The 19,672-nt window shown below is 36.4% G+C and overlaps 1 protein-coding gene across 6 annotated transcripts in view; it reads left to right on the top strand.

Annotated features, from left to right (window-relative positions):
• EPS8 (EGFR pathway substrate 8, signaling adaptor) overlaps nt 1–19,672 on the top strand; it is a 181,941-nt gene that overhangs the window by 86,259 nt on the left and 76,010 nt on the right. Inside the window, exon 2 of one of the 6 annotated variants that reach the window (XM_017873718.1) lies at nt 10,429–10,541. The exons of 3 other annotated variants lie outside the window; for them this stretch is intronic. In XM_017873718.1, the coding sequence (XP_017729207.1) occupies nt 10,518–10,541 (24 nt within the window). In that variant the 5' untranslated portion in view covers nt 10,429–10,517. Of the gene's footprint in view, nt 1–10,428; nt 10,542–13,117; nt 13,143–19,672 lie in introns of those variants that run through there. 2 more of the 6 variants (XM_017873722.1, XM_017873751.1) reach the window with 2 other exon arrangements.

The following is a 19,672-nucleotide window of genomic DNA, read 5'->3' as shown; positions in this document are numbered from 1 at the left end:
AAAAAAAAAAAAAAAAAAAAAAAAAAAAAAAAAAAAGAGAGAGAGAGAAATCTGGTCATGAGCATAAATCATTACTAGTAATACACTCAGAAATGAGAGGGAAGAACAAGGCAACACTAGAGGAAGTCTTGGGAAGGCTTTGTTTGTACTTGTTTTGTAGCATGTGATTTTTTTTTTTTTAAGGTAGTGAGTTACCTCACAGGCCCTTACAGATGAGCAAGTACTTAATTAGTGTTTGTTATACTGAAAGCGTAATAAATAGGAAGGAGAGTAGTTGTTCAGTTGGGTATTGATTAAGATGAAGTAGTAGGAAAAGTAAGGGTGGAATTGATGAGTAATGATGAACTCAAAGCAGAGGGTCAGCAAACGCTAGCCATTGGGCTGTTTTCTTTCTACAAGCTGAGAATGCTTTTTACATTTTTAGTAGGTTATTAAAAACAGAAATGAAGAATATTGACAGAGACTGTATGTGGCCCACAAAGCCTAAAATATTTATAACCTGGCCCTTTACCGAAAGTTTGTCAACCCCTGACCTGAAATATATCGCATGAAGAAAAAAGTTAGACTTGTTCCCTTTTAGGAAATTAGATTAGGTACTATAAAGTGTCATATTTCACAGGGGCTACATTCTCAACTATGTGCCTTTCTCCCACCTGGAGGAAAGACTTGTCATTTATTTAGCCTGCTCTTTTGCTAGGGGCTTTGCATACTTTGATTGTTCTTACCCTTGAGAGATACTGTAACCAGTTTACAAATGAAGAAACTAGGCTTGTAGAGGCTAAGTAAGCCTAAAGTTTTATATTTAATAAGGATTGAAATATAAGCTTGTCTGGTTTGCTAACTAGATATCAAATATGGGCATTTATGTAAATTTAGTTAGTATGTAAAAAAGAAAAAAAATTGTACACATAGACAATAGAGTAGGTTGGAGAATTGTGTCATTTTATTACAAAATTTGCACAAGGAAGAATATCTTTGGATAAGTTGTAAAAAAACTTATAAATAAAATATAAAGAACAGAAAATTCTAGTTTCATATTAAAATGTAATATTCACCTAAAAGAAAGATGAGATTCAAGATGTTTTGGAAAGAAAATGCAAAATACAAAAGTATGTTTTGCTTCAATAGAAAGTATACCAGCTAGTACTTTATTTTTGAAATGCAGATATTAAGCAAATATTGGCCCAAATGTCTAACAGTAAAGATTTATGAAGAGAATTTCAGAGTGCTGTGAAAACATGTAATGTAGGAATCTAGGATGCACTGGTGAGTCAGGGAATGGTTTCCCAAGAAGGGGCCATTTAAGCTGAGATACAAGATTTAGATAGGCGAAGATATAAAAGTTAATTATTCTAGACAAGTGTGATAGGCCTCAAGGAAGGAAGAACTTGGCATATTCAAGGAAATAGCATTGTATCTTCCAACACATTTGAGGACAGAAATTGTATCTGCTTCGTTCATCATTTATATCCAGCTTTGTAAGTACAGTACTTGCTGCTATATAGTAAGCCCTCAGCAAGATTTATTGGGCGGATAAGAAGGAATGGACATTTTCCTAGGGGATTCCTGGTATGATTGTGAGTACAGGGATTCCCTGGATGTAGTCTACTTTTCTCTTTTCTGAAGCCAACCTAATTACATTAAGTTCTTCAGATTGCTGGTAACCCCAGAAGATTACCCTAGGCCACTTTCCCAACCCTTCTTAACTGCCGTCTCAGTGTCTGGATGGAGCTTGATCTGGAGACGGTCTGAGCAGAAAATGCAGGAAAAATGAATGTAGGATACTACAACTGGATCTGCTCCTGAGAAGGAGAAGTAAATCTGCATTATTACAGTGTCAGCAGTAAACCTGAGATAGAATGAATACAGCCACTTTTTGAAAAATAACCTGCTGAGGGAGGGTGTTCTGTGCTAGAACACATGATCTTGGGTTCTCTGGGTGATCACTGGTGACTAAATAACACATGATAATCAGGCTTAGAGATTTAATAAAGAAGTTAAATACTCAAATAATTTCTATTAGAAGAGCTTATTTCTTCAGAATCAAATTTGAACTTCCAAATTGAGATAATTTCATTTATAGGTTTGGGTGCATTAAGGAATTTATAAATAGAAAGAGAAGAGGGAGAGGGTTGCACGTTTCCCACGTCTGTGAATTAAGACTATAGTAACTACAGTGTTGCAGGACTTTTCCTTAGTTCAGTTAAATCTGGGGTCCTTTTCCCATGGCCACGAAAGTTTAGGCTCACAGACAGTTTGAAGGGTGAGTAAAAGCAGGGTTTTATTGGGTGAAAAGGAAAAAAAGGGTGAACAGGGTCTCTCCACAAGGCCGAAGTCGATGCTACAGTGCTTCCTGCCTTGCCTTTGGATCCCAGGTTCCACATAGGAAAAGGAAAGGCCAGGCTCCTCCCCTCTGCAAAGGTGCAAACTTCCTTAGGCTCCACCCCAGTGTGCAAACAGGCAGGAGTTTTGCCAGGGACCCCCTCCCACTTAGCTGTCTCAGTAGAAGGGACCATTTTACAAGATGTTTACCATACTGGTTTGCAGAATTAAAGAAAGAGAGAGTAACCTTAGGTGAGGAGAAGACTGGGATTTGGAGACAGAAGGAAAGAAAATAGATTCAGGGTCATTCTTGAATGCTAGTCTTCTTTGAATTAAAAAAATAGCAATAGGTGGTAGCAACAACACATGTGCCTCTGATTGTACAAGAATTTCATAATGATACTTGTGGATGTTTTACATAAGCTTAAACTTTAGTGAACTTTAGTTAATGATATCAAACATTGGGGGTTTTAATGTCTTCCTACTAGGTATCATAAGTCTGTTTTTCCTTACGAAAACGGTAATGTTGGCTAGCAGTTGAGGTTAGTGTTTGCTAAGAGTTGGAAGTCTTGAACAGTGAGGAAAAAGACACCCCTCCTTACAAAAAATAGAGGCTTGCACAAGGTGTGTTGGGAGGGGGATTAATGGTACTGGCAGAGTGAGAACTCTTATTGATTTAAAACAGGTTATTTCTAAGCATTAAAATTTACTAAGATATCAACAATGTCCCTGGGCTCATTTCCAAGAGGGTATTCTAACTACTGCAGTCAACAACTGATTTGCCATAAAATGTCAATAACTTTTTAAAAGGAAGTTACATTCATGTGTTAATTTTGCTTTTTAAATGAGTGTTGAGTACTTTAATTAACGTCATTTTATAATTATTAATATTTTGTATGAGATTTAATAATGGATTAGTTAATTATGAAAACAAGATCTAAATGTTTTCTTCTCCAATTGCCATAAACATTTGTTGAAATCACCTTATTGAACAGATTTTTTTAAACCCCTTGGAGTACTAGTGGGTTTTATTTTGTTGAATGAATGTTTTACCCAAACTTATATGCATATTAGATTGTTTAAAAGCTCAATTAAAAAGTGAAAAATAGACACTGAAAATTTTTTGAGTGATTTCACATGTGTTCATAAAACAACATATCTATTCCAAATCATTGAATATTTTAAAAGTAATGTCACGTATTCATTTTCTTATTTTACCTTCTCAGTACACTGTGAGATCGGTGTGTAGGGTGAAGCAAGGAGTCCTATTCTGTTTGAGTAGTGTAAAAATTAAGAATCAGTGAGAAATGGAATTTGCGAAAGTCCCTGCAAGATAATGTTAGAACTGGACCAGAAAATAGGAGTTGGTATAAAACTAGACCAGCGAGCTTTTTTTTTTTCATCAAAATGCAGTTCAGTTTATTGCTTTTGTAAATTAGAGATTGTGTTTCTTGATCTTTATTAAAGTAGAATACAATGTTAACCTAGTTTAGTTCAAATTTAAAAAAATCACACATGTATATGTATATATGTCTGTGTATATACACACAGGATTTTAAGGACAGTTCTAGCTGTGTGTGTGTGCATGTGTGTGCGCGTGCACACACACAAAGGAGATTGTTAATCATCTAGTACATCCATATAACAGAAGCAGCTACAATAAGATCTAGCCTTTGCCTTACAGACCAGGTGGCTCTACCTGATAGGCTCACAGACATTCAGTAGTTCATTTGTTCCTCAGATTTCTTTAATTATTGTGATAAAGTTGATATTAAATTTACCAACTTAACCATCTTTAAATGTATAGTATATTGTCATTAAGTGTATTCACATTGTTGTGCAGTCATCATGACCATCCATCTCTAGGAGTTTTTTATCTTCCTGAATGGAATCTCTGTGCCCCCAAACAATAACTGCCCATTCTCTACCCTCCACAGTCCCTCGCAGCCACCATTCTACTTTCTGTGTCTTTGAATTTGACTATTCCAAGTTCTTCATTTAAGTAGAATCATAGAGTGTTCGTCCCTTTATGACTGGCTTATTTTACTTAGTGTAATGGCTGCAGGGTTCATCCATGTTGTAGTATAGATGAGAGATGTCTGTTTCCTTTTAAAGGATAAATCATTCCCTTATGTAGATATACCATATTTTACTTATTCATCTGTGAATGGACATCACTTGGGTTGCATCTACCTTTTGGCTCTTGTGAATAATGTTGATATGAACATGGGTGTACAAATATCTAGTCTCTACTTTCAGTTCTTTTGGGTATATACCCAGAAGAAGAACTGCTGGATCATATAGTAAATCTATGCTTGATTTTTTTATTTTTATTTTCTTTTTGAGACGGAGTCTTGCTCTGTCGCCTGGGCTGGAGTGCAGTGGCCGGATCTCAGCTCACTGCAAGCTCCGCCTTCCGGGTTTACGCCATTCTCCTGCCTCAGCCTCCGGAGTAGCTGGGACTACAAGTGCCCGCCACCTCGCCCGGCTAGTTTTTTTGTATTTTTTAGTAGAGACGGGGTTTCACCGTGTTAGCCAGGATGGTCTTGATCTCCTGACCTCGTGATCCGCCCGAGCTTGATTTTTTTTTGAGGAGCTGCCATACTGTTTTCCACAATGACTACACCATTAAAGGGATATTTTAAATGAACGAACAAAAAAACCCAACAGCAAAACCCTCTATTCTTATAGTCTTTCGAATTTTAAAATGAACTTTTCTAAAATAGGATGAAAATAGCTTCATTGGATTTCTTTTGTAACTAATAATTCTAGGAAATATGGTCTGTGTCCTTAGAGGTAAGTGGTGGGCACATTTAAAATTTGTATATTGGTTTCTCTTTGGAGAATAATGGAGTTTGGAGACATTAGGGGAATAGCAAAGGTAAGTCTAAGTTTTTCCAAAAAAAAAAAAAAAAAATTACATAGAGCAGAATACAGGTGGGAAGATTCCCATAGAAATGAAAGAAACAGATACAATTATCTCAAATAATCAACTTTGCTTCCTGAAAGTGTCAACTTCATTCCCTGATCTAGTCTGCCTTCCATAATGCCTGCATAGTTATTTTCTTAAACATTAGTAATATGATTGTTACTCCTTACTATCTCCTAAAAGATTAAGTCCTAACTCTTTTATATACTCTACAAGGCCCCTCACAATCTGGCATCAAGCTTTTCTTCCTCACATCTTCTTTTTATATGTTCTGTATTGCAGCCACACTGAATATCTCACTATTTCCTGAAATTCATGTCCTTCCATATCCTTTGTATGTGTCTGGAATATTCTCTAACTACCTATACATGTACCAACTGGTGCACTCCTCACTGTCTTTCAAGACCTGATTTTACTATCTGTTCCTATATGAAACCTACCAGCAGCTTCCATAGGTAGACACTTTCCTAGTACATTGTTCGTACCATAATAACATTTACTAAAATGCATTGTAATTATCTGTTTGTATATCTATCCATCTTGCTAAGTTGAATGTTCCCAGACGAGAGAAAGTATGTTTATTATATGTCATCATGCAAAGCACAATACCTTGTAGGCATAAAGGTCCAAAACATACCGAATGAACTTCTTTTTTGTATTTATTTTTATTTTTATTTATTTATTTTTTGAGATAGAGTCTCACTCTGTCACCAGGCTGGGGTGCAATGGCATAATCTCGGCTCACTGCGACCTCTGCCTCTTGGGTTCAAGCAATTCTCGTGGCTCAGCCTCGCGAATAGCTGGGATTACAGGCACACACCACTGCACCCAACTAATTTTTGTATTTTTAGTAGAGATGGGGTTTCAACATGTTGGCCAGGGTGGTCTTGATCTCCTGACCTTGTGATCCACCCACCTTGGCCTCCCAAAGTGCTGAGATTAAAGGCGTGAGCCACCACACCTGGCCCCGAATGAACTTCTCATGTGATTTTGCTCACTCTATAGAATGTTTACCTTTAATAACCATTGCATGCATAAGCTAGAATTCCTTTCATAATTTCATAATTAATTAATATACTGGATATATATGTATTGGATATAGGTAAAATATTAAGCATGCAATTTTTTTCTTCATATTTAATATCCTGGATATATGTTTTAGAGATAGGTAAAAGTATTAAGCATGCATTTTTTTTTCTTCAGTAGCTTGCTGCTGCTCTATGAAGTTTTCCAGACACTGATCTCATAGGCATTCATACATTACCCCAGAGTCCTCTTATCGTAGGAGAAAGTATCTCATAATCCACACTTAAATGTTAATGACATGATACATTATTACTCCCAGAAGCGTTTGTAGTTTAAAAGTACTTCCTATGGATGAAAATGCTTAATTCAAAAGAATGAATTAATTTCCAGTGGTAGAATTTTATTCACCTTGTTGCCTGTGTAAAATGATAGATTTTAAGGAAATAGGATGATACTCTCCCAAGATGATACTGTCTCACACTGGACAGGCAGGCTTCCAAGAGCGCCTCGGAATCTTTAGCATCTCCAGAGTGGTGTTAACAGTGGGAATATATTCTGTTTCCTTAGGCTGCTGCTGTAAGGGCTTTGCCCTTTTGGAATAAATTTGTTCTTCTTATACTGCCTCCTAATAATCTGCACGGCAGAGAAGTGTGGTTTATTTCATGGTGCTTAGCCTGACTCACAAACTACTTAAGAATTTCTTTTTCACATGTGTAGTCATTTGATGTTTAAACTAGTTTCCATGAACCAGTTATAAATATGAGTGAATACTTATTAGCTGACTTGACATCTGAAAGGATAGCCTTTCTACTGAAAGCAAAATATTGTAAGAGTCAGATGTTTGAACTCTTTTTAGTCTAGATTACTCAAGAGGAAACAAACAGCAAGATCCCATTTAATTGCTTGTTATTTTGAAGAAGGAAATGTTATGTTATTTTTCTTCCCCTAAGGGCTGTATCCAGGGCAGTATCGTTTTGGTGTTTTTATAGATCTGTGAGATATTTCCAATGTTTCAAAACTAAAAAACAAGTGAGATTGACATAAATGTATCTGGACAGTGTAATGTTTCAAAGCTTATCCAAGTAGTTGTTCTTTCAGATTGAGGACTTGGCGTTATTTGTACTAAAGTCCTATTGATATAATTAGTTTCATTAAAATTTTTAAACTAATGGATGAGAAGGACATACCTGAATCTAGGCATGGATTATGTAGATGTGAAATGTTAATACATATCTGTATATGTGTAATTGTGTGTGTGTGTATGCTTAAGTGTGTTTAAGTTACTATCAAGCATTCTAAAGGGGGATGGGTCACACATACAGACATAGCATAGAATCTGAGTTTGGGCTCTTGTGTTGGTCTGCCTGTGTTTAAGGCTTTACCATGTACTAACTGTGTGATACTGGGCAAGGCACTTCATTGTTCTGTGCCCCAGTTTCCTCATCTGTAAACTGGAGATGAAAGTAGTACCTGCCTTTTAGAGTTGTGATTATCAATTAAATTAATGCGTGCAAAGAACTTACAACAATGTTTGACACATACATGGACTTAGTGTTGTTTTTGTAAATTGTTATAAAATATTGGTGGCACAGTTGATTCAGAGAGAGAAAAGAATTACCTTTTTAAAAAGTGACTGTTTTGAAGCCAAAGATATTAGTTAATTTAGCAGATTGAAGTCATAAGGTTGTTTATCATTAAGAGACTATGGCATAACGATGGACATAGGTAGGTAGTAGTTTGTTCTTTATAATATACCTTATATTACCAATTTTGACTATTTTAAAGTCTTCTTTCTCCTGACCATATGTTTATGGAAATGTTCTTTACTTGGAAACCTGGCTGGTTTTAGAAAATATATGTCCTTTGTCTATTTTGTGATGGACTTCAATTTTGTCTAATCAGTGTTTGAAAGAAATGGCACTTGTATGGACTTCCTTCCAAGAAAAACATTGGGTGTTTCAGGAAGTGGTCTTGGTGAGTCAGAGCATAGTACTTTTTCCTCTGAGTCAGTTTTGAACCTCCTTGATATAAATAGACATACTTTTACCAAAAGTTCTGCTTTTCAGATGTTAAAATCATCATTGATACACGGCTACACTAACAGCAGTGCCTTCATTGGTTTTTCTGCTCAGTTGGCATTGAGGCTCTTTATCTAATTGGGACTATAGAAATTCTGTGGAATAAATTTTTCTTTAAATTTTCAATTTAATTCTGTACTTCTAAATTAGTTTCTGTTTTCACATCAGTTTTGCTTCAGAAAGGAGTGGAGTCAGGTGACCAGTTGCGTAAATTTTAGAGGAATTTATATTGGTGATAATACACACTTTAGTCGTTAGAATTCTATGACTTCTCTTTTAGCACACTCATATAACTCTTTATAGCACAATTTCAGTTCAGGGATTATTTTGCAAAAGACTGTACTAGTTTGCCACAACTCAGTTGTTTAGAAGATAGAAAATAATACATTAGAGTGGTTCTTCATAACCACATTAAAAAACATTAAACATGATAAATAATTGCCAATTGACTAAATATTGTTAATGTTGAGTTTTTTACCCAAAAATCACATGGTCACATGACCTCTAAAAAGAACTACAAGGATTTTTTTCTTCATTTGCCAAAATGCCTCCTGTGTTCAAGCGATTCTTGTGCCTCAGCCTCCAGAGTAGCTGGGACTACACGTTGTGCACCACCATGTCCAGCTAATGTTTGTGTTTTAAGTAGAGGTGGGGTTTCACCATGTTGGCCAGGCTGGTCTTGAACTCCTGACCTTGTGACCTGCCGACTTCAGCCTGCCAAAATGCTGGGATTACAGGTGTGAGTCACTGCGTCAGGCCTAAGGGAAGACTTTTAAAAAGGGGTGGGAATTGAGGAATTGAGAAACTGCTAAATGGGAGGTATAAAGTAGTGGAAAGGGCATTTAGGATAAGAACAGACACTTAAAGGTGAGTCAGTCAAGATATGCTCAGGACAGAGTGGTGGGAATGAAGGTTTATATGTAGGAGTATTTGACAGAATATGGATTACTAGAAAAATTATGTAAGCCAAAATCGTGGTGAACCTTGAATTGTACACTGAAAAATTGTATGCGTGAGTATGTAGTTGGTAACACTGTTTAATTGTCATATGTTTCTCTTGAGTTGTAATTGGTTGAATGCAACTGGTTTTTAGTGAATTTCATTTTATAACTAATATTTAAAGAAAACTTCTCTATTTCTCTTAAATATATAATTCTGCAGGAAAATAAAGGAACTGATAGATATAGATGTCAAATGATCTATGTGTGTTTTTGCATATAATCTTCATAACAATATTCTCATTTTACAGATGAGTAAACCGAGGCTGAGATAGGATAATAACTTGTCTAGGGTCACAGAGAGATGTTAGTCAGGATTTACACTCAGGACTGCTCATCTTCATACTATTTTCTTTTCACTATGGCAAAATACCACAATAAAAGCACAGGGATGTACTCAGTAAGTTTTTATTATTTCCAATAGCTATGAAAAGCAACTCAAAGGCATTTTCTTCTCAACAGAAGTATTACTTTCTTTTAGGAATAGGTCTTTGGACTCTAGGAAACTGCCTTGTGGGTAAGCTTGCTCTCCTCCTGTTGGGGAGCAGCTTTCTGTAAGGTTTGCAGGGGCAGTCAAATTGGTGGAGGGATCATTTGTAGGTTGTGGTGAGCCATGCTGTGGATCATCTGTCCTTTGCCCATTTATATTAGTAGATTGATGGTCATTTTCATTTTTTCAAATCTGAAGCATCTGGGCCTTGATTAATTGGAGTCTTTGATTTTCATTCTTGACATATACAACATTTACAAGAATATGCTACGTTGTTTTATCCTATTTCCTTCATAATGGGGAAGCAGTCCTGTGGCTCTTGGCAAAACTGACCTTCCCTGAGGTTTCAACAGAGGCAGTTGAGATTAAACAGCATTCTTGTAAACACTGAATCTCCTATCTCCTAAATTACAAATTGGTATCCTGGAAAAATTTCTTTGTTAGGATCTGGAATTGAACAGCTCAGTTTTTAGGAGAGCAGGGAAAGTCATGTTTTCCCCAGCTAACTAGTTTGAATATGCTACTATGTGCTGGTACGTGCTATTCCCAGGGCTTCTTAGCAGCTAAATTGTTTTTTTTTTAAAGGATGAAGATTTATTTTTCCACTCCATTTGAGGAAAATAAGGAAGTTGGCTGGCAATAAGAGATCAACATGGAGAGGCTGGAGGAGAGAGATGTCTGTTTACTGTGTGGATGAGGTTAAGTTAAAGAGGGGGGTTGGGGAGTCTAGTTGACACTGCTTGTTCTTTTCCTTGAGTACTTCTTGTTAGAAGCTAGAGCGGCTGAATATTTTCTGTTTTAACTTACTTGGTTAAAGTATTTTCCAGTAAGATTTTAAAATTACTTTTAGAACATTGTTTTATTCTGTCTTTTCTTATAAGAAGATTTGAGATAAACATCTCCATTTGGCCAAGTAATAAAATATTCACAGGCATAATTTTTTATAAAAGATTTTAGGAAATTCTGGAGTTTTGCCATTTTACCTTTATTAAACAGTTTCAGAAAGTCTTTTAAAATACGTATTTCTTTCATAATCATTCACATGTCCCCATGCTTTATAAAACATATGTTGCCTCAAAGTTGGATATAAAAGTGTCAATTCTAGTTTTATCGATAGCTTTTATACAACTGGAAATTTGTTCCCATAGAGAAATTTCTGTAATAGGCATGAACTTAATGGGACAAAGTCAAGGTGATGCCATGCTCCTTTGGAATTTGGTGATTCTTTTGTCATTCTAGTGTCCATTGTCTTTATTCTGGTACTACCTTGGCCTTCATATTGATACTATTTCTAATAATCCTGATCATCTACCGCTTGGACTTCCTAAACTTTCAGAATCCAGTTCCCTTTTCTTCTTGCTTATCAGTAAAGCTAGATTATCAGTTCTTTTTTAGACAGGTGTAGGAGTATCATCTGTAAATTTTGGCAAATGAAGAAAAAAATCCTTGTAGTTCTTTTTAGAGGTCATGTGACCATGTGATTTTTGGGTAAAAAACTCTAGCCGTTACTTACCTCTATGTGGCAAAGCGGTTGAATTTTATCCCACATCTACTATTAATTACCTCGTTGACAGTGAACATGTTCTTAAGCTCTGTACCTGGCTTGCTCATCTGTAAAGTGGGAATGATAATTGTTCCTACTTCATGAGGCAGTTGTGACAATTAAAAGAAAATGACACATGGAAAGCAGTTAGAACTGTGCCTGTCACGCCGTGTTTTCTAGATGTAAGCCATTGCCACTGCTGCTGCTGCTGCTCTGCCTCTTCCTCTTCCTGCTGTCACTGCTGTTGGCAGTTAGTAATAGTTTAGTTTTCCTTCGTGCCCTGATTTTGTACCACCATTTGGCTTAGAATGGGGGACAGCAGTTATGCCATGTAAGTGATATCCCATTTATTTAATCAAGAGCTGGAATTAATTTGAGGGATTATTTAGAAAAGTTAAACTTTTTCTTCCTATAAGCAACGCATTTTAATCAGTTTGTGTTTCTCCCTCAAGTTTTCCTTTCTTCAGTCTACAGGCCATTTTCCCAGTTGCTTAGAGATGGGAACTGTGGGAATAGAAAGAAAGAAATGCAAATGCTGGCCTTAGGATAATTCCCTCTTCAAATCTCCTCTTCTTTCTGACCTAAAATAGCCTGCTTACCCAAACAAATCTATCTGAAATTCCCAAACAAAAATCTACATAATGTGATCCGAGAACATGAAGGTTCTTTGGTCATTCTCCCTTGCCTGCTAATCCAAACACCGTTTTTCACTTATTAATTCTGTAAAGTGGTGTGTTTCTGCTTGGTTTTAATTCCAGATGCCCAAGTTTAGGAATGTAATTCCTGGCAAATATTTTTGGGGGTTTATAAATTGACACTGGCCTAAAAGTGGACGTGTAAAAAAGCCCCATTTCTTCCCAAGTGGAATAGCAGTTCAGGTGTTTTTCTCTGACCTTCTGATTCATCAAGCCCATGTTCTGCTGCAACCTCCGCCTCCTGGGTTCAAGCAATTCTTCTGCCTCAGCCTCCCAGTTAGCTGGGATTACAGGTATGGGTCACCATACCCAGCTAATTTTTTGTATTTTTAGTAGAGATGGGGTTTCACGATGCTGGCCAGTCTGGTCACTAACTCCTAACCTCGTGATCTGCCCGCCTTGGCCCCCCAAAGTGCTGGAATTACAGGTGTGAGCCACTGCGCCCAGTCAAGTCCATGTTCTTAAACTTGGAAAGTCTCTAAAGTTAGTGTTTTATAGATTTTACTGTTTTATTTTTGTGTTTCTTCATCACTACTGTCTTTTAGTTTGTTTTGCTTATGTTCAAACTGCTACCTGAAATATAGTAAATAATAGCATTCTCATTCAGAATTATTTTCACATTTTTATTGTCAACAGAATATTGTTTCACCTGTCTTGAAACATTAAAAACACCTTCAATAAATGCATAAATTCTTTGTTTTAAAGATAGACTAATTATCCTGGATTTTAAATAGAGAAATCCTGAGATAACATTTTCAGAATGAATCTCTCAGCCCCGTACTTTTGAGAAGTTCATAGCTAGGTTTGACGCAGTTTAGTCTGTGTTTGTATCCTTATAAATGCTATCTGTTTTATTTTTACTTTTTAATAAATTAACAGAAGTTGTCATATTTATTCTTTTTACAACCTCCGCCTCCTGGGCTCAAGTGATTCTCCTGTCTCAGCCTCCCAAGTAGCTGGGATTACAGGTGCCTGCCACCATGTCTGACTGATTTTTATATTTTTGGTAGAGACGGGGTTTCGCCATGTTGGCCAGGCTGGTCTCAAACTCCTGACCTCAGGTAAGCCACCCACCTCGGCCTCCCAAAGTGCTGGGATTACAGATGCGAGCCACCATGCCCCACCTCATTTTCTTATTTCGTGCTCTCCTCTCACTAGATTGTAAGCTCCATGAAGGTAGGAACCCTGTCTGTTTTGCTAACTGTGTACTCAATATGTAGAGCTACCCTGTCTAGTGTGGTAGCTGTTAGTCTGTATGTGGTTATTAACATTTAAATTTAAACTAATTTATATGTAATAAAACTTAAAATTCAGTTTCTTAGTGGCACTAGCCATATTTCAAGTGCTCAACACTTGTCCTCAGCTACTGTATTGAGCAGTGCTAATACAGTGCATTTCTATTATTCTAGAAAGTTGTACTGGACTTTGAGAGAGCACTGATGGGCACATTCTGGTTATGTAGGAAATATTTGTTAGATGAATGAGTGAATGAATGAAGATTGGCAGTTGCCAATTAATGTTGAATGAATCTTGTTTGAATAATCATGTTTAAAAGTTCTTTTAGTTTTTAATTAATCCATGTTGACATTTCCCCAGCCAACTTCAAAATACTGGATTTTCATTAGTAAAAGCACAACTTGTTGCTGATGTCATGGCCAAATTACCTTTACTTATAACTCTAATAAGTCTCAGATTCTCATTAAAGTAGGAATAAGAAGTTCTTATTACCTCTTAATAAGAAGTAAGGAAGATAACGCATGTAAAGTGCTTGCACAGTGGCTGACACATTAAAATACTTAATAAATAAGCATTATTTTTACAATAATGAAATAGTGAGATATGTCTAAATTTACTGCATTCATGGATGATTTCATGGTTATGAAGAACTTTACTGCTGGTTTTGAGAACTTCTATTATAATCGCACATTTTTCAAAGGTAGTGCTATTCACAGTCAAAGCTTATATTTACTGACTTTTAAATATGAAATATAATAGGCTTAATTATTTTTTCACATTGGAATTAACTTTTTGTTCTTCCTTTATATTTTATGACTATGTAAGTAGGTAAACTCTCAAGAAGAGAGAAGAGAATTTCATACTACTGTTACAGGCAACTTGAATTTTAAAACTAATGCACAGATATCTCTGCTTTTGCTGGAGTAGTTCACAAATAATTTGTTCCCAGCTTATCAATTTAAATGGGCTTCTCTTTGGGAAAACATTAATAAAATGGATAAAGTAGTGGTTATTTACCTAAGGATGAATTCCACGTTTTATTTAGGCACCTAAATAATTTCCAGAAAAGCAATTAAAGCAAGAGCTTTTCATGAACAGTAATGTCTGATTTAACTGGGGATATAGCCTCACGTCCATGCTTTAGAGTATTGTTTTTTCTCTGGGATTTGAAAGCAGAGTTTGTTGTTATAATAACAATAGGTAGTTAAACATATACTACCAAAATACCAGCTGACTTTGTCAAATGTAAATTTTTTGTGTGTGTTACTTTCACTCTGGTTGTTATGGTACCTTTATTTTTAGTATAAACTTGTACTCATATTTCATAGTCCACCTGAACCTCTCAAGTTCATATTAGAGGTGACTTGAATTTTTTATCTGGGTTTTTCATTGACAAATATTTCTTAATGTTTAGAGAATGAAAATATGCTACAGAAAAATGGCAGACTAAGCATATACATTTGTTTCATTTTTTGAAAAAAATTTACTTTAAGTTCTGGGATACATGTGCTCAACATGCAGGTTTGTTACATAGGTACATATGTGCCATTGTGGTTTCCTGCCCCTATCAACCCATCACTTAGGTATCAAGTCTGGCATGCATTAGCTATTTGTCCTGATGCTCTCCCTCCTCTTCCCCCATCTCTATCTGATAGGCCTTGGTGTGTATTTTTCGCCTCCCTGTGTCCATGTGTTCTCATTGTTCAGCTCTCACTTATGTGTGAGACTATGCAGTGTTTGGTTTTCTGTTACTGTGTTAGTTTGCTGAGGATAATGGCTTCCAGCTTCATCCATGTCTCTGCAAAGGACATGATCTCATTCCTTTTTATGGCTGCATAGTATTCCATGGTGGTATATGCATTTGTTTCACTTCCTCCAAATAAAATAACAGTAAAGGGATTTTTAAAATGCAGGAAGCCAGTGAGGCAAAGGGACTCTGTAAAGCTCGTGGATAATTGTGATTAACCTAGAAGTCCTCAGATGCTGAAACCTAAGCTACTATTGAAAGACATTGAGAAACAACCTTATTTTCACTTCAGAACCTCCAACCGCCTCGACAGTGAGAATGAGGCTGAGAATAGTAGGGTGTATTAGTTATGTGTTTAAAGTGAACTTGGATCCCAGCTGCCTCCTCACACTCCAGTAAAACCAGTAGTTTATTCTGTGGAGAATGTGAACTAGAGGACTCGGTTGGGGATACCAAGGCACAGAGAGAAGGTGAAAGATGAAATGAAATGCTTACTAAACAGCAAGACACCCTGGCTGACTTCTTCCACTTACTGCCAAAGTTTTGGCAGTCAGCTTTACATTCTCTAAATGTGGAATTGGAAGATACTTCCTTGGAGAACCTGATTGATCTATGCAAAAGACCTGTAGACACTGATGGTTGGGGTCTACTAACAGGACTGCTGTGCAGGGAAGCCCACTTGTTCACAAGCCCCACCCATATACACTGACTTTCTTGCCAGCTTTTTAGGGCTTCATCTTCAATATGAGTAATAACCAGTAATCACCTGATATTTAAAGCAATTCAGGAGCCAAAACAAACCTAGAGAAAACAAGGAAATTGTCATAAAGAGACAATGAAGGGAGAAGAAAACTTAAAAACATTATCATGAATGTACTCAGAAAGATCAGAGAATATACTGTAATTAGAAAATAAGTATAGACACTATAAGAAAAGGAAGCTTTCTTTTTCTTATGTACTCCTGGAAAATGGAACTGATAGAAGAAATAAGAAACTCAAAATGTTTTTTGAAGATAAAAAAGAGGAAGCTACCCAGAAAGTAGAAAAAAAAATTACAAAATGAAAAACAAAAGAGAAAATACAAAAGTAGAGACTTAGACCAGGAGGTCCTACTCTGAGCAACTGAATTGTTTAGGAAAAGGAAATATATATATATATAGTAAGGAAACTATGAAAGAAATAGCAAAAGAAAATTTCCTGGACTTTACGAAAATGATGTTCAAGTTTGAAAAGGCCTATTGTGTTTCCAATATGCTGAATTTTTCAAAAAACACCCATACCATTGTATAGCACCATAACATTTCAGAGCATCAGGGGTAAAAATGAAGTTCCTAGACTCCAGACAGAAGAAAACAGACAGGCTCTATACAAAAAATAGGGAGTCAGAGTGGCCCCTAACATTCAGCAGGGGCCATTGAAGACAGAACCACAATGGCTTCAAAATTCTGTGGCGAAACAAAACAAAAAACCTCTTAAAATCTACAATTTGAAACCAAGACAAACAGTCCATCGTGTGTAAAGGTAGAATAAACACATTTTTTGTCATATAAAGTTTGAAAAATGTACTTTTCTAATACTCTTTCTCAGGAAGTTCCCTGAAGTATGTGCCCTACCAAAATATAAAAGAAAAAGCATGGAAAGAGGGAGGTCCAGGATCCAGGAAGCAAGGCTCCAAGACAGGAGGAAGATGAAGGGGATACACAGGGCGATGAGGAATGTGGATCCCATGATGAAAGCTGTTTGGACCTTAGAGAGTAATCAGTTCGAGTGGAGCAGTCATATATCTGGGAAAGAAGCCTGCAGAAAGACAGAAATGTTAGAGTAATGATAGAATGGGTACTGCTTCAGTGTATTGAAAGGAGGGCTCCACTTCTGGTGGTGTAAAGTAATAAAATTAACGAGGGGGACATAGGAACACTAAGAGTTGGGGGGGGAGATACTTATTAACAAATAGAAGACAAATGTAAAAAATGGAAGGGTATTCTTAGTATACTGTGAATCGCATTTACATAGATACAATAAATAAACACTGAACTTTAGTCTCACAAAAATGTGGTGTATCTGTAATTCGTCCTCTGTGATATGATTCTCACTTCATCTCTAACCTCATCCCTCATAACTTCCTACCAAACTGCTGACAGTTTCCTAAGTGTCCAAAGCCATCTCCTGCCTTTGCTCTTCTCTTTTGCCTTCTGGCTTAGCTCCTGCATCACAGCCTGTGAAGGAAGGCAGTTACGAACTGAATATCTCCCACTTCCAGCCCTAGGCGCAGGCCTTGCATACTGACCTTCCACCTGCCACACTGTACTATAAATGATCCTTTGGATGTCTCTCTGCCCCATTATACTATACATTTCTAAAAGTCATTATCTTTCTTTCTTTTTTGTTAATTTTTTTTTATTATTGGTAGAAATGGGACCTTACTATGTTGACCAGGCTGGTCTCGAATTCCTGGCCTCAAGCAATACCCCCACCTTGACTTCTGGAAGTGTTGGGATTACAGGCATAGTAGACCACTGTGCCCGGCCTCTCTTGCCTTTTTTGGTCCAGTCATTCTTTGAGGGAGATTCTATCCTCTAGATCCACCCCTAATCTAGTTGCCCTTGAACTTCACACTTTGCTGTCTTCTATTGCCTATAATGTGGTCTTTTCTTAAAGATGCTTCCCCCCGCCCCTAAAATTTCTTTATAAGCAGGAAAGCTTCAAGGAAAGTTTGTCCTAGGTTTTCTGTGAGTTGGATGAGGTGCTAGAGATTTGTTTTCTTAGTAGGAGTACCTACTGACAATCTGGCTTGTTTTTTTATTTTATATTCAGCCAATATAGACAGTTAGTGGAACTGACTTTTTTGTTTGGTCTTGACTCTTCTTTGTTGCATCACTTTCTAGCAGCCTATTAGGACTTCCTCTATTCTTGAAGATAAATGAAAAATAGTATTTTGAAAAGAGTACCTTTTTATCTTTGTGGACAAAATGTTAAGAGGCATAGGATAATAGGAAGAAGGAACAGTTAAGAATTGACGGTTTTACCTTACCTGCTTAGTCATGAACTTTTCATGGACTTAAAAAGTTATACATGTTGCTTTTGATACAGTCTGATACCTAGAAAAGTAAACAAAGTATTCTGTTAGAAAGCAATTACCTTCCCCCATATAATCATTCTGCTGGCCATTGGATCTGTAACACCATGTATTGCTAAAATAGAACAGACAAATTGAAACAATGGATAATCCTTGATAAGATACAATACCTCTGTGTTCTCTTATCAGAACAATCAATGTTAGAATATTATGGCAGGCAGGAGGAGAGGAAGTTGAGATAAGAAATAGTGACTGTCAATAAAATATATGAGAAGTAGTTTGGGGGTAGTGTAAGTCTGTGCATTATAATACACTAGAAAGAGTTATTTAACTTTTACAAAAATAGAATTCGTATGCTTTTTAAAAATGTCCTGTGTGGTTTAACAGTTAGGTTTTTACTTGTAGTAATATTTGGGAGATGTATTTATGATTTAGAAAAGTGGGATGAATTCAGTACAGCAGTTGCCTAAAGGTAGCATTTTCCACTTTGTAGGTTGTAAGCATTATAAAGATATATTGTACATTTTAGAAAAGATTGATCCTCTTAAGGAGCTGTACGGAAATGCAGTAAGTCACCTGCAGTATTTTGTTTGCTGCTTAATGTCCTTTGCTCTAGGTGATGCAGAGGAAGGTAATCATGTGGTGACAGGGTGGTTAAATATTAAAATATTATATCTCATCTGTGGGTTATAGCTCTTCTTGCTGTACCTGTAATGTTTTACGGTTTACTATTTTTAGAGGCCATTTAATACGCCAGAATGGAATTTGAATTCAGGAGTTTCAGTCTCATTAAAGATGATATTACCAACGTTTCTCCTCTCCTGGTCCACCTCCTTCCCCCACCCCCAGCCTCTGCTAACTACCATCCTACTTTCTATTTCCGTGAATACAGCTTTTTTAGATTCTGCGTATAAGTGAAATCTCTGTGCCTGGCTTAATTCACTTAACAACGGGTACACAGTTTCAGTTAGGAGGAATAAGTTCTGGTGACCAATTGCACAGCACAGTGACTGTAGTTAATACTAATGTTTTGTATATTTCAAAATAGCTAACAGAGAGGGTTTTAAATGTTCTTACCACAAAGAAATGATAAATATATGAGGTGTTGAATATGCTAATTAACTTGATTTAATAATTTCATAGTTATACATGTATCAAAACACCATATTGTACGCTATAAATATATACTATTATTATTTGTCAATTAAAAACCAAACAAAACTTTTAAAAGATGTTTTAGAGTATGCTTTTCTATCTACCCACCCAGCTGGTTTATGTCAGGCCCTGGTAAGTCTTTATCTGTTTGCTTTTGTAAAGTATGTTGAACTGTACTAATTTAGCATGTGGTGCTATTATGGAAAAGGACATTTAGCATTAAAATATATTTAATCCTAGTTTTCTCAGTAAATACTCTTCCTTTCCAAAAACTAGCATTTTGAGAAATGCAAATCAAAACCACAATGAGATACCATCTCACACCAGTTAGAATGGCAATCATTAAAAAGTCAGGAAACAACAGGTGCTGGAGAGGA

This window comes from Rhinopithecus bieti, unplaced genomic scaffold, assembly GCF_001698545.2.
Source record: "Rhinopithecus bieti isolate Rb0 unplaced genomic scaffold, ASM169854v2 scaffold_110, whole genome shotgun sequence".
NCBI classification, from domain to species: Eukaryota; Metazoa; Chordata; class Mammalia; order Primates; family Cercopithecidae; genus Rhinopithecus; species Rhinopithecus bieti.
The sequence above is the reverse complement of the archived record's forward strand: the minus strand, read 5'-3'. Positions and strand labels throughout refer to the sequence as shown.